Source organism: Sciurus carolinensis, chromosome 9, assembly GCF_902686445.1.
Source record: "Sciurus carolinensis chromosome 9, mSciCar1.2, whole genome shotgun sequence".
Lineage (NCBI taxonomy): Eukaryota > Metazoa > Chordata > Mammalia > Rodentia > Sciuridae > Sciurus > Sciurus carolinensis.
In genome coordinates this window covers 55,182,182-55,198,777 of record NC_062221.1, presented here as the reverse complement: position 1 = coordinate 55,198,777, position 16,596 = coordinate 55,182,182, and the positions used below count along the sequence as shown (strand labels likewise).

Here is a 16,596-nt window from a genome sequence, read left to right as displayed (position 1 = left end):
ATTCAACATCGTCCTTGAAATTCTAGCCAGAGCAATTAGACAAACCAAAAAAATTAAAGGGATACAAATAGGAAAAGAAGTACTCAAACTATCCCTGTTTGCTGATGACATGATTATATATTTAGAGGAACCAGGAAATTCCACCAGAAAACTTTTAGATCTCATAAGTGAATTCAGTAAAGCAGCAGGTTACAAGATCAATGCTCATAAATCCAATGCATTTTTATACATAAGTAATGAATCTTCAGAAAGAGAAGTTAGGAAAACTACCCCATTCACAATAGCATCGAAAAAAATAAAATACTTGGGAATCAATCTCACAAAAGAGGTGAAAGACCTCTACAGTGAGAACTATAGAACACTAAAGAAAGAAATTAAAGAAAATCTTAGAAGATGGAAAGATCTCCCATGTTCTTGGATAGGCAGAATTAATATTGTCAAAATGGCCATACTACCAAAAGTGCTACACAGATTCAATGCAATTCCAATTAAAATTCCAATGACGTACCTCATTGAAATAGAGAAGCAATCATGAAATTCATCTGGAAGAATAAGAAACCCAGAATAGCTAAAGCAATCCTTAGCAGAAAGAGGGAAGCAGGGAGTATCGCAATACCAGATCTTCAACTCTACTACAAAGCAACAGTAACAAAAACGGCATGGTACTGGCACCAAAATAGACAGGTAGATCAATGGTACAGAACAGAGGACACGGACACAAACCCAAATAAATACAATTTTCTCATATTAGACAAAGGGCCAAAAATATGCAATGGAGAAAAGATAGCCTCTTCAACAAATGGTGCTGGGAAAACTGGAAATCCATATGCAACAGAATGAAATTAAACCCCTATCTCTCACCCTGCACAAAACTCAACTCAAAATGGATCAAGGACCTCGGAATCAGACCAGAGACCCTTCATCTTATAGAAGAAACAGTTGGTCCAAATCTTCAACATGTTGGCTTAGGATCAGACTTCCTTAACAGGACTCCCATAGCACAAGAAATAAAAGCAAGAATCAACAACTGGAATAGATTCAAACTAAAAAGTTTTCTCTCAGCAAAGGAAACTATCAGTAATGTGAAGAGAGAGCCTACAGAGTGGGAGAAAATCTTTGCCACTCATACTTCAGATACGGCACTAATTTCCAGAATATATAAAGAACTCAAAAAACTCAACACCAAGAATACAAATAATCCAATCAACAAATGGGCTAAGGAAACGAACAGACACTTCACAGAAGAAGATGTACAAGCAATCAACAGATATATGAAAAAATGTTCAACATCTCTAGTAGTAAGAGAAATGCAAATGAAAACTACCCTAAGATTCCATCTCACCCCAATTAGAATGGCGATTATCAAGAACACAAGCAAGAACTGGGGAGATAGCTCAGTCGGTAGAGTGCTTGCCTTGTAAGCTCAAGGCCCTGGGTTCGATCCCCAGCACCCCCCCCCAAAAAAAAAAAAAAAAAAGAACACAAGCAACAATAGGTGTTGGTGAGGATGTGGGGAAAAGGTATACTCATACATTGCTGGTGGGGTTGCAAATTAGTGCAGCCACTCTGGAAAGCAGTGTGGAGACTCCTTAGAAAACTTGGAATGGAACCACCATTTGACCCAGCTATCCCACTCCTTGGCCTATACTCAAAGGACTTAAAATCAGCATACTACAGAGATACAGCAACATCAATGTTCATAGCTGCTCAATTCACAATAGCCAGATTGTGGAACCAACCTAGATGTCCTTCAATTGATGAATGGATAAAGAAACTGTGGTATACATATACAATGGAATATTACTCAGCCATAAAGAATGATAAAATTATGGCATTTGCAGGCAAATGGATGAAATTGGAGACTATCATGCTAAGTGAGATAAGCCAATCTCAAAAAACCAAAGGACGAATGGTCTCGCTGATAAGCGATGATGACACATAATGGGGGGTGGGAGGGGTTAGTGTTAGGGTTAGGATTAGGATTAGGGAGGGTGGCAAGAATGGAGGAAGGAAGGACTGTATAGAGGGAAAAGAGGGGTGGTAGGGATGGGGGGGAAGGGAAAAAATAACAGAATGAATCAAACAACATTACCCTATGTAAATTTATGATTACACAAATGGTATGCCTTTACTCCATGTACAAACAGAGAAACAACATATATCCCATTTGTTTACAATAAAAAAAAATCTATGAATACAGTGACAATGGCAAGGGGTTTTGTGGGTGGACCAATATTATTCTCTTCTCCCCCTCTTAGCTCAGCAAGTGAAAGACTCCCTCCCTCTCTCCAAATATCAGCAAGAGAACTTTCTGTTCCAGTAGGAATTTACGCCACCCTGACCTTCTGGTCTTTATGGACAGGATACCTGAAGATCAAGTTCCTCTTCAGGTGTGTTAGTCAAAATCAGGTGGATCTACTAAGATAGCTGCCAGAGTGACCTTGTAACTTCACTATAATAAAAACCATGAATATTCCTTCCCTTATTGACCTATCCCTACCACTCATTCCTCCTGCCTTATAAACATAACCTCAGAACTCCCAAGTTTATCTACCACTTCTATTCTTGACCACGAATAAAAGTTCCTTTCACTGTTCAGTCAGTGCTTGGTCTTGGTTACTGGTTCCATAAATCTGGGAGGGAAAATAAGCCCAGCCTTTTGGATCAAAAACTGGTAACAGGAGCAGGACTTCAGCCCCTTTCATCTTGCCTTCAGCTTTGTGTTTCTGGGCTAAGTTCTAGGTGGGTGCCAGGGGTGGTGACAGGGAGCAGACAGACGTGAGCAGTAAGTACTTGAAGTTAAGGGAATACATCTAGAATTCATGAGGCCAGGTTTTGATCTCCAGTATGGCAGTAAATAGATAAATAGGATAAAATAAGATAAAATAAAATTCACTACAGTCTCAACATTAGATTTGAACTGGAAGAAGAAAGAATTTGTGAACAGATTCTGAAAGCTAAAAAACACAGAAAAATGAGTGAAGAAAAATGAACAGAGCCTTAGAGAAATATGGGCATTATCAGCACAACACATGATTGATGGAGGACAAGAAGAGAAGACAGAGAAAGTGTTACTGGAGTCATAGGCCACCGGCCCAGCTCTAGGGGCTCCAACAAATCAGGTCTGGCCACTTGCTACCAAAAAAAAAAAAAAAAAAAAAAAAAAAAAGAAAAAGAAAAAGTAATGGTTAAAAGCAGGAAAGGAACTTTAGTCATATTATAGCTATACCTGGAAGATGAAGGAGACCAGTTTCCAGCCCTGTCTTCAAAGGTGCTGATAGAGCTCACCAATTATATAGACAAGGGGGACAGAAGTATGCACAGTTAAGCTGCCCTGACCAACAGTGAGTGGTCCAGTTGATCATTATCTCAGAATTGGTCAGGAGGGGACTTACTGGCAGTGATAAAAAAGTTGCTATTGCAATGGTGACTGACTCAGAGCAGGCAGAAGCAAAATGCAGGCAGAGATGGCATTTTTTAATTCTGCTTTTAGTTATACCCTGAATATTTGAAGGTCCAAGTTGGAAAAGTCTGTGTTTTTAGGAAAAAATATAAAGTAGAAGAAAAACAAGAGACTCTAAGTCCTTGTTATAAAAGGAGAGGAAAAATATTTGAAGAAATTATGCCTCAAAACTTCTTATAACGTACACATTCAGGATGCTCAAGGAACTCTAGGACAAAAATAAAGTGATTGTTAAGACAATGTGAAAAATCTTGAAAGCAGCAAAAGAAAAAAAAAATACCAGTCACTTACAAGAAACCCCAGTAAGACTAACAGCAGAAAACAAGAGAGGCCAGAAGGTATCCCATATTAAAAATGTTAAGCAAGGGGTTGCAATTGTGGCTCACTGGTAGAGCGCTTGCCTAGCATGTGTGAGGCACTGGGTTCGACTCTCAGCGCCACAATAAAAAAAAAGAAAAAAAAAAGTTATTTTCATCTACAACTAAAAAAATTATATAAAAAAAGAAAATCTTGTCAACTAGGAGTCCTACATCTAACAGAGCGACCTTCCAAAACTTAAGGTTAAATAGACTTTCCTAGATAAACAAAATATAAGAGAATTTGTTGCTAGCAGACCTGCCTGGTAAGTGCCATTAATGAAGGTTCTTCAGCATGAAGGCTGGTGACTCCAGAAGTTAATTTAAACCCACATGAAAAAACAAGGACAACCAGAAAAATTAACTATGTAATTGTAAAATACTGTATAAATGCATATTTTACTCCTTTCTTCTTATAAGTAGATTTTTTTAAAAAAAGCAATTGTATAAAACAATACATATATAACAGAATGTTGGGCCAATAATATGCAGAAATATAATATAAAGCTGAACATGGTGGCACATACCTGTTATCCATGATTTGGGAGGCTAAAGATGGCCTCAGCAATTTAGGGAGACCCTTTCTCAAAAATAAATAGAGGTAGGCCAGATCAGCCCACAGTTGCTGGGTGAGACTTCCCTGCCAGGGAAGTAGGCCCAGAGAGTGAGGACTAGACCAGCCAGGCCCCAGCCCACAGTCTAGTGCCCCCGCGGTGGACCATCTGTCAACACGTGGAGGTGCCTCTGCCCACCAGCAGGGAATATACCCCACCTGCAGTCTACCATCCCTAGAGGAGCAGCATACTTTTTGGGTCACTGTATTATCAAGAGCTTCCAAGACTTCAGGCTACTGAAGACTAGGAGAGGGGAAGATACATGAGCAATATGAGAAAACAAGATAAGAAAGTGTCCCAAACAAAACTAGATGTTACATTAGTAAAATCCAATGACAGCATGGCAGAAGAAATGTCAGAAAGGGAGTTCAGAATGTACATAGTTAAAATGATCAGAGAAGCAAATGATGAGATAAGAGAGCAAATGCAGGCATTGAATGATCGCACCAATCAACAGTTAAAAGAGCAAATGCAGGAAGCAAAGGATCATTTCAATAAAGAGTTAGAGATTCTGAAAAAAAACAACAACAACAACCCAGAAATTCTTGAAATGAAGGAAACAATAAACCAAATTAAAAACTCCATAGAAAGCATAATCAATAGGATAGAACGCCTGGAAGACAGAACCTCAGACACTGAAGACAAAATATTTAAACTTGACAACAAAGTTGAACAAACAGAGAAGATGGTAAGAAATCCAAGAATTATGGGATATCATGAAAAGACCAAATTTAAGAATTACTGGGATTGAGGAAGGCACAGAGAAACAAACCAAAGGAATGAATGATCTAGCCAATGAAATAATATCAGAAAATTTCCCAAATCTAGAGAATGAAATGGAAAATCAAATACAAGAGGCTTATAGGACACCAAATGTGCAAAAATTACAAAAGACCCACACCAAGGTACATTATAATGAAAATACTTAACATACATAATAAAGATAGAATTTTAAAGGCCATGAGAGAGAAAAAAATCAAATTACATTCAGGGGGAAACCAATATGGATATCAGCAGATTTCTCAACCAGACCCTAAAAGCTAGAAGGGCCTGGAACAGCATTTTTCAAGGTCTGAAAGAAAATGGATGCCAACCAAGAATCTTATACCCAGAAAAACTTACCTTCAGATTTGATGACGAAATAAAATCATTCCATGAAAAACAAAAGCTACAAGAATTTACAAATAGAAAGCCGGTACTATAGAACATTCTCAGCAAAATATTCCATGAGGAAGAAATGAAAAACAATGATGTAAGTCAGCAAAGGGAGGAATTACCCTAAAGGAATAGCCAAACAAAGGAGAAACCAAGTCAAGTTAAAAACCAAAAATAAGCCAAAATGACCAGGAGTACAAATCATATTTCAATAATAACCCTGAATATTAATGGCCTGAACTCATCAATCAAAAGACACAGACTGGGGCTGGGGAGATAGCTCACTCGGTAGAGTGCTTGCCTTGCAAGCACAAGGCCCTCTGGGTTCGATCCCCAGCACCGCCAAAAAAAAAAAAAAAAAAAAAAAAAGACACAGACTGGCAGACTGGATTAACAAGAAAGACCCAACAATATGCTGCCTTGAAGAGACTCTTCTCATAGAAAGAGATACCCACAGATTAAGGTGAAAGGATGGGAAAAAACATACTATGCACATGGACTCAGCAAAAAAGCAGGGGTATCCATCCTCATATCAGATAAAGTGGACTTTAAGCCAAAGTTAGTCAGAAGGGGCAAAGAAGGACATTTCATACTGCTTAAGGGAGGCATAATTCAGCAAGACATAACAATCATAAATATTTATGCCCCAAAGAGTAGCTCATCCATGTATGTCAAACAAATCCTTCTCAATTCCAGGAATCAAATAGACCACAACACAATAATACTAGGTGATTTTAACACACCTCTCTCACCACTGCAGATCTTCCAAACAAAAATTGAACAAAGAAAACATAGATCTCAATAACACAATTGATAATTTACACTTAACAGACATATATACAATATTGCACCCATCAATGAGCGAATACACTTTCTTCTCAGCAGCACATGGATCCTTCTCTAAAATAGACCACATGTTATGCCACAGAGCTACTCTTAGCAAATACAAAAAGACAGAGATACTACCTTGTATTCTCTCAGATCATAATGGAATGAAATTAGAAATCAATGACAAAATAAAAAACAGAAACTACTCCAACACCTGGAGATTAAATAAGCTATTAAATGATACATGGATAACAGAAGACATCGGGGTTGTGGGGGGGAATAAAAAATTCTTAGAGGTAAACAAGAACAAAGATACAACATATAAAAATCTCTGGGATACTATGAAAGCAGTACTTAGAGAAAAATTTATTTCATGGAGTGTATTCAATAAAAGAAGAAAAAGTCAACAAATAAACAACCTAACACTACAGCTCAAAGCCCTAGAAAAAGAACAGATCAACACCAAAAGTAGTAGAAGACAGGAAATAGTTAAAATCAGAGCTGAAATCAATGAAATTGAAACAACAGAAAAAACTGACAAAATAAAGAGTCGGTTCTTTGAAAAAATAAACAAAATTGATAAACCCTTAGCCACACTAACAAAAAGAAGGAGAGAGAAAACTCAAATTACTAAAATTTGGCATGAAAAAGGAAATATCACGACAGACACTATTGAAATACAAAACATAATTAGAAGCTATTTTGAAAATCTATACTCCAGCAAAACAGAAAATCTCAAAGACATCAACAGATTTCTAGAGACATATGATCCACCCAAACTGAATGAGGAGGACATACACAATTTAAATAGATGAATTTCAAGAAATGAAATAGAAGTCATCAAAAGCCTACCAACAAAAGAGAGTCCAGGACCAAAAGGATTCTCAGCCAAGTTCTACAAGACCTTCAAAGAAGAGCTCATTTCAATACTCCTCAAATTATTCCTTGAAATAGAAGAGGAGGGAACCCTTCCAAACTCATTCTATGAAGGTAATATCACCCTGATACCAAAACCAGACAGAGACACATCGAGGAAAGAAAATTTCAGACCAATATCCCTAATGAACGTAGATGCAAAAATTCTTAACAAAATTTTAGCAAATCGCATATTAAAAAGATAGTGCACCACGATCAAGTGGGTTTTATCCCAGGGATGCAAGGTTGGTTCAACATCTGGAAATCAGTAAATGTAATTCACCATATCAACAGACTTAAAGTGAAGAATCACATGATTATTAATCACATCATTATTTTAACAGATGCAGAAAAAGCTTTTGATAAAATACAGTACCCTTTCATGCTCAAAACTCTAGAAAAAATAGGGTTAGTAGGAACATTCTGCAACATTGTAAAGGCTATCTATGCTAAGCGCATGGCCAATATCATTCTAAATGGAGAAAAACTGAAAGCATTCCCCCTAAAAACTGGAACAAGGCAGGGATGCCCTCTTTTACCACTTCAATTCAACATCATCCTTGAAATTCTAGCCAGAGCAATTAGACAAACCACAGAAATTAAAGGGATACGAATAGGAAAAGAAGAACTCAAACTATCCCTATTTGCCAATGACATGATTCTATATTTTGAGGAGCCGAAAAATTCCACCAGAAAACTTCTAGAACTGATAAATGAATTCAGTAGAGTAGCAGGATATAAAATCAATGCTCATAAATCTAATGCATTTTTATACATGAGTGATGAATTCTCTGAAAGAGGATTTAGGAAAACTATCCCATTCACAACAGTCTCAAAAAAACTATAATACTTGGGAATTAATCTAACGAAAGAGGTGAAAGATCTCTACAATGAGAACTACAGAACACTAAAGAAAGAAATTAAAGAAAGCCTTAGAAGATGGAAAGATCTCCCATTTTCTTGTATAGGCAGAATTAATATTGTCAAAATGGCCATACTACCAAAAGTGCTTAGCAAATTCAATGCAATTCCAATTAAAATCCCAATGACGTACCTCATAGAAATAGAGAAGCAATCATGAAATTCATTTGGAAAAATAAGAGATCTAGAATAGCTAAAGTAATCCTTAGCAGGAAGAATGAAGCTGGGGGTATCACAATACCAGAACTCCAACTATACTACAGAGCAACAGTAACAAAAACGGCATGGTATTGGCACCAAAATAGACAGGTAGATCAATGGTACAGAGTAGAGGACACAAAGACAAACTCAAATAAATACAATTTTCTCTTACTAGATAAAGGTGCCAAAAACATACAATGGAGAAAAGACAGCCTGTTCAACAAATGGTGCTGGGGAAATTAGAAATCCATATGCAGCAGAATGAAACTAAACCCCTATCTCTCACCCTGCACAAAACTCAACTCAAAATGGATTAAGGACCTTGGAATCAGATTAGAGACCCTGCACCTTACAGAAGAAAAAGTAGGTCCAAATATTCAACATGTCACCTTAGGATCAGACTTCCTCAACATGACTCCCAAAGCACAAGAAATAAAAGTAGGAATAAATAATTGGGATAGATTCAAACTAAAAAGCTTTTTCTCAGCAAAGAAAACTATCAGCAATGTTAAGAGAGGGCCTACAGAGTAGGAGAAAATCTTTGCCACATGCACTTTCAGATAGAGCACTAATCTCCAGAATCTGTGAAGAACTCAAAATATTTTACATCAAGAATACAAATAACCCAATCAACGAATGGGCTAAGGAAATGAGACACTTCACAGAAGATGATGTACAAGCAATCAACAGATATAAGAAAATATGTTCAACATCTCTAGTAATAAGAGAAATGCAAATCAAAACTACCCTAAGATTTCATCTCACCCCAATTAGAATGGTGCTTATCAAGAATACAAGCAACAATAGGTGTTGACGAGGATGTGGGGAGAAAGGTACACTCATACATTGATGATGGGGATGCAAATTAGTGTAGCCACTCTGGAAAGCAGTGTGGAGATTCCTTAGAAAACTTGGAATGGAACCACCATTTGACCCAGCTATTCCACTCCTTGGCCTATACCCAAAGGACTTAAAATCAGCATACTACAGTGATGCATCCACATCAATGTTAATAGTTGCTGAATTCACAATAGCTAGATTGTGGAACCAAACTAGATGCCCTCAATTGATGAATGGATAAAGAAACTGGGGAATATATACACAATGGAATATTATTCAGCCATAAAGAATAATAAAATTATGGCATTTGCAGGTAAATGGATGAAGTTGGAGAGTATCATGCTACGTGAGATAAGCCAATCCCAAAACCAAAGGCTGAATGATCTCTCTGATAAGTGGATAATGATACATAATGAGGGGTGGGAGGGAGGCAAGAATGGAGGAAGGATGGGTTGTATAGAGAAAAGAGGAGTGGGAGGGGTGGGGGGAAGGCAAAAATAAAAGATTGAGACAAACATCATTACCCCTATGTACACGTATGATTACACAAATGGTATGACTCGACTTCATGTACAATCAGAGAAATAAGTTTTACCCCATTTGTTTACAATGAATCAAAATAAATTTAAAAAAGTAAATAAATAAATAAATAGGGGCTAGGGATATAGTTCAATTGGTAGAGTGCTTGCCTCACATGCCCAAGGCCTTGGGTTCAATCCCCAGCACCACAACATACATACACACATAAATAAATAAATAAAACAAATAAACAAAAAAATCATAAAAAAAAAAAGAAAAAGAAAAGAAAAAAGAGCAGGGCTATAGCTCAGTGGTAGAGAACTTGCCTAGCATGTGGGAGGAACTGGGTTCAATCTCTACAACAGTAAAAACAAAATAAAACAAGAGTTAAAAAGAAATGTAATATATGTATAACTTATCTGCATAAAGTTGATGTGGAAGCAAAGTTTTATTAAGCTAAGGAAATGACAGATAATAAAGTAATAATTATTGAAATGCATTAATAGATGTACTATAATAGTATCATAGAAAGGGGGAAGGAAGTAATGCTTTAACATACAACTGGAATTGTCAGTTTAAATCAGAAGCTGAATCAGAAAAGCTAAGGTGCACATGCTAAACCCTGTGGCACCACTAAAAAACTAAACAAAAACACCTAAAAAGAACCCCCCATGGTCCTAACTTAGATTTTTAAGTTAATAATAATGTCAGTATTGGCACATATTTGTAACTGTACATAATAAAGTTCTCATACCAAGCTGATATCTCCATCTACACAGTGGCTACCCAAAGGTACCACTTTTGTCTTCTAAACTATTAAGAATGTTATGCTTTTTTCCAAATTAGTGCCCTTCAGGTATCTGAAGGCAACTATACCTCAGCTTCTTCATTCAGCAGAAGAAGCACCTGGCTTGCTGACATCTTCGATCCTGCCTGTGCCACAACAAAGGTCAAGTCAGTCCTATTTCTTTTCTTTTTTATTCAAGTCACATTTGGAATATAAGCTCTATTATGACAAAGACTCTGAGGAAAAGAATGATTGACACCAACCAAGCGCTATCACTTTGCTGTTTATGAGAACTTGCATCTTTGCCAAGAAGAGTTAAGGGTTAAACGAAAAGGTAAATGAACTTTATTTAACCCACCATCAAATGATGGCTAGAAAATGCTGTTATCTATCTCCATGTTTTCTCTCTCTCACACTTCTCTTGACTTTTGTGAAACTAACAAGCCATTTTGGGGGCCAGCCAGCTGAGACACTGCAGCCAGCTTTTCTGTTGCTATGGAGACGGTAGCTTGGTGAAACTTTTTCTCTTAAAACCAAACCAAACCAAAAACTCAGCAATTCAATAAAAATCATGAGTAAGTGTAGTTGTCTACACCTGACAAGGGTGCCAAGATTAGAACTTAGACCATAAAAACCTTACTTTACTACAACACTTGGAATTAAAAAAAAAAAAAAAATCAGCTTCAAATTCTTAAAATATGCTTGAATATTTGAAAACTGAAAATCAGTTTCTCAGAGGCTTGGATATTAAATCCACAACTGCCATTAGCTTGTAAATGTGCTGAAAGTGAGAACTGTATGCCACTGACCTTTGTTCCTCCAATACCTGGCACCTGAGGCTTGTTGAGTACTGAATGGAATAAGGGCTATTGGAAGGGTTTTCTACTCTCTCATTCACTGCACCTTGGTCCTGTTTGGAAGAAGTGACACTGAAGAGAACATAACTGTGGCCGTTCCAGTGGAACGACCAGTCTGAGTGGTCCTCCATCCAGAATGCTTCTGGCTCCTTGGGCTTTTGCAGACACACCAGCAGAGAAAGCTCATCTGCTTCAGAATGTGACTCAGCAGGTAGATCCAGGTTTCTGGGGAAACTTGATGACAACATGCTTTCTCTGGTGATTACGCATCTAATAGACCAGCTTTGCTTAAAAAGTCCTGGTGGGTATTTCTTTGGAGTCAAGAAGAAATGCCTCATAGCCAAGTGGTCTTTGATGCTGCCTCCAACTAATTCCCTGAGCACCTTCACTCCTCCTTGACCAATGCCAACTCCTCCAATTTGGATCTACTCCAGGGAACCCATTGTATTGGACTTTTGTGTCAATTTTCATCTAGCAGCAGTGCCTCCTGATTTTAAAATTTCTGGTCATTCATGATCAAAATTCTGAAAAGATCACAGGGAAGCACATGTATCTTCCAACTTTGTTCTTGCGGTCATCAATTAGACACAATGGTGAAGAAATTTTATATATATGAAATATACAAATTTTATATGCACGTATTATACTTATTTATGCAATAAATATTTCTAAAGCTTTTATAAATCATACCGAAAATGCAAAGTGCTTGTGAAAAGATACATGCAATGGAATGTGCTACACACTCTGTCACGTGGCAGCAGAGTAGAACAGTAACATCCCGAAAAGTGACTGCTGTGAAAGACATGTGTCCCAAGAAGTTAGCAGAGACCCCTGAGCATTCTTCCTGTTTCTTCGGCACTTGAATCCAGCTCTTGGCAGGGCCCATGTTGATGGCAGAGTCACCAATATTTCTTTTAGTTATGGGTCAAAAGAGACTCTTCGGATAGATCAAGAATGCTAAGGGTTCCTCTGTGTTTCTTACACATGTCACTTTGGCAGTCACTGTTCAACAACCATATTGCTGCTTCCATCTGTCAATGAGACTTTGGGAAGAGACTGTAGATCAAGAACAAGAACCAGAATAGACACGTAGATATACATATATACACACAAGCGTATATACACCAAAATAAAAAATATGGGCAGGAAAAGTAGTAATTAGGCATTAAGTCTCACATTGATTGCCATTGCTGACTCAGCGCAAATGTAAAGACCTGACCACGCAGGGAATCAAGCCTTGGTCAAAAATGATATTTCATTTGTTCTTCCTAAACCATCTGGGCCAGAAACTTCCTTTTTTCCCTCACTTCCCATGAACAACCAAGGTCCTGTGAGATCTCTTTCCTATACTTCTCATTCATTCAATGATGATGACTCTCTTGCTTTACAGTTGGGGATACAGTACTAAAAGAAAACTGATGTCGTTTCTGCCTTCAGAATACCATGGTCTGAAGTGAGATATAGCATAAGCGAAGAGGTAATTTCAACACATCAAGGGAAGTATGTTGATAAAGATTGGTTCAGGGCGCTATGAAAGGATACCTAACTCATACATAGGAGATATCAAAAGAATTTTCTGGGGGGAAAAAAAGCTAAAATTTGAATTGATCTCATTGCTTCACTCTGTTAGCAGAGCCTAGGGTTAGGACCTTTTATCTTGCTTGAACAACTGTCCTGTTCTTTTAATTGGTCTTTCTGCCTTTAAACTTACCTTTGGTAGAAAGCTTTATCCTAAAGATAAAAAAGCAAACTTCACAGATGGGGACTCCTTGTGATCTGGATCCTCACTTATCTCTCACCAGACTTCCTCATGCTTTCATATTTAAGACACACAGAACCCACCTCATTTCCTCCAATGTTTGATACTCACCCCTTGTCTGCCTGGGATACATTTCCCCTTATTTTTCAAGGTTAAACCAAGCTTTCCCTCCTCTGGGAAGCCTTCCTAGACCCCTTAGTCTGGGATAGGAATCTGTATGATATATATGCTAAAGAGTTTGATAATAAATATGTATTATTTAATACCATAGAGAGTCTAATAATAAATATGTATTATTTAGTCTGGGCTTCAACTCAGGGGTGGTCAGTAGCCCTAATTAAAAATCCATATTTTAGGAGTTGCCAGTTAACATGAACTCCCATAGGCCTCTACTAAAAACCCTCCAGCTCCTCATTTATTGACAAATTTTTACCAAAGACTTTGCAAATAGCTAAAAACAAAACAAAAAACAAGAACTACTCATCCAAAAGCAAATATTTTAATCAATGAGATTAATGTCTTGTTAATCAGTTTCATGGTGAATACTGGAAAGGGATTCTCACTTATGAAATAAAAGATTTTCAAGTTATGTAGACTGGACAAATTACTTTAGAGACAATTCAACTTTTGCACACTTCACCACTTAGGAATGTCACTGTCCAGACCATTGGCGAAGAAAGTTTCTGTTTTCCTGAAGTAGATTATAAGAATAAGAGAATCCTGATTCTGTAATACTGTCATATCTGAGAGGTCACACACCCAAAATGACAAAGACCTGGAATTACCAGCATGAACCTACCTCTAAATGGGCATTTTTTAAATAAATGCTTATATATGTATCAGAATTTGCTTTTGTTACACCCACCAGGTTGTAGGGGAGAAGCTAACCATTCCCCCAAGTTTTTCACTGAGACTTGTACCATAAAAAACAAAACTGTATTAAATTAGCTCAGTCATTTCAAAACAGGGCCTCTTCTTGGGGCTGGCAGCAAACTGCAGGTAATTGTCAGTTTACCTTCTACCATCCCACTAAATGCTGAGGTCCTTAAGAACAAGCGTTGTTATTTTTTATCTCTTATCTAATGTTTAACTTAGTATCTAGTATAACATATATTTGTTGACTGGACAATAATACATAGTAGCAATTAGGAGTTGGAAGAGTTATGCTTTTTTAAAAAATATTTTTTAGTTGTCAATGGATCTTTTATTTATTTATTTATTTATTTATATGTGGTACTGAGGATTGAACCCAGGGCTTCACACATGCCAGGCAGGTGCTCTACCACTGAGTCACAACTCCAGTCCAGACTTGTGCTTTAATACTAGTATTGACAACAACTTAAGAACTTATTTATGTCAAACACAAATGTTAGGTACTTAGTATTTCAATAAATATTTATAAGAATTCAGATAGGGAGCATCACTATTTTACATAGGAAGAAAAAGCAAGACTAGCTTAATCAGGGTTATTCAGATAATTGAGAAGAGTAAATCTCTTGAGTTCAATTCAGGTTGTATCCTCATCACACATTTTTAATCACTACTTTAGAAGTGTTTCCCATGGCTAAATTTGGAGAGCTTCGACAGAAAAAAACTTCCCTTTGCATTTCAATTTCTTTGTGTTTACTGAGACTGTTTACATTTCAGCTGCACTGCTGCAGCTGGAGAGAGACTCAGGCTTTGGATGGTGAATGCACCCGAAAGGTCGATGTTTTGAGGGCGTGGTCCTCGGAAAAGAGCGTTGGGAGGTGTTGTGGACCTCAGGGAAGAGGGGCTGAATGCCAGGTCCTTGAGCCATTAGGGTCAGGCGTTTGGAAGTGATTGTGGGACTCTGGTCTCATCCTTTCTGCTTCTTAGCTTGCGATGTGAGCAGCACTCCAACATGTATGTGTTCCTGCCATGATGTGCCACTCTTGCCAGGGGCCCAAACCCCCAGGGCTATCCAATCTTAAACTTGAACCTCCCAAACTATGAGTTAAATAAACCCTCTTCTCATGAGTAACCTGTCTCAGGTGTTCCCTGCAGGAGTACGAAGGTAACTAGGCTCCCTGCAGTACAGTGTGACTGTTCTGAGTAGCAACACTCAGAGCCTCAGGCTTGCCGCCCGTGCTGCCTTGACAAGAGTGCAAAAGACTTTCCTGTACAGCACGCTACGGGGCTTTTCAGACCACGGCTTTTGTTTTTCTTCTTTTTTCTGTTGAAAATGTCTCAGGGGCTTCTGCAGGCAGAGAAAAGGGACCCGTTCTTGGCACATTGCTTTGAAGCTAAAACCTGCTGTTAGTCAAGAGAGCCAGCGGGTTGTTATTTTTGTTCTACAATTCCTTGCTGACATGGATGCTGGCTGAAACTGTAAAAAAGGCCAAGGAAAGAAAATGCTTCACTATCAGAGAAAGAAAAATGGTGAAAGAAAACACAAGAGCAATGTCAGTCTGTTTATGTTTCAACTGCACTGTTGCAGCTGGAGAGAGAAAAGGGTTTTAGTGGTACTGGTGACATCATCTGAGGATCGCTCAGGTGAAGCACTCAAGAGTTCATCTGTGCCACACAGTTCACAAGTAGGAATTGAAGCACTGCAGATGACAGGTTTACTCTACCACTATTTACTGAGGACCTCATAGGTGGTATGTGCTGAAGTGTTAATATTTCCAGTCAGTTTTTCAGGCACAGTTATTTAGAGGGAAAACACCAATTAAGAAAATCTAATCCAAAGTACTTTGGATTTGACATAGGGGAAGGAAGGGGGAATGGGAATAGGAAAGATAGAATGAATTGGACATTACTGTCCTATATGCATATAAGATTACATGAACAATGTAATTCTACATCATGTACAACCAGAAGAACAAGAAGTTATACTCCATATATGTATAATATGTTGAAATACATTCTGCTATCACATATAACTAATTAGAACAAAGAAAAGAAAAGAAAAAATCTATACAGCTCTCTCCTTAGAATATCTTTCATATGCTACCACTCACTGATAGCAGGATGCTATGCCTGGTGTAGAGGATGGGAATTCTAGAACGCCTAGTTGCCAGGAGACTGATGCTAGGCCTCAAAACCCACCTGGCTTCTGTGGAACAGCCAAGGAGTCCTGGCAACATGCCATTAAAGCATCCACTCAAAAAGGATCTCCGACAGCATTAAGATGATTAAAAATCATTGCCAGTTTGACAAGACAACAGAGGAGAATAAACACACAGACGGTGGTATTGTTTTTTGCTTTTAAAACTCATTTACCTTCTTAGCAGCAGGATCCCCTCTGGATTGATGATATGATGGTGACATTTTTACCTGGGAAAAAAGGCAAAAATTTTAACACCTTTTTAGTTATAGTCTAGTTTTATTTGACTCACATTCAAAAAAATTCAACAAAAC

General features: G+C 37.8%; 1 protein-coding gene across 6 annotated transcripts in view; it reads right to left on the bottom strand.

Moving 5' to 3' along the window:
- The window catches only part of Vps8 (VPS8 subunit of CORVET complex), a 266,030-nt gene that overhangs the window by 25,913 nt on the left and 223,521 nt on the right, over positions 1-16,596 (bottom strand). For 5 of the 6 annotated variants that reach the window (XM_047563466.1, XM_047563462.1, XM_047563461.1 and 2 more), the window contains one exon: positions 16,459-16,512. The exons of the other annotated variant lie outside the window; for it this stretch is intronic. In XM_047563466.1, the coding sequence (XP_047419422.1) occupies positions 16,459-16,512 (54 nt within the window). The remainder of the gene's footprint in view (positions 1-16,458; positions 16,513-16,596) is intronic. 6 annotated transcript variants of the gene reach the window in all.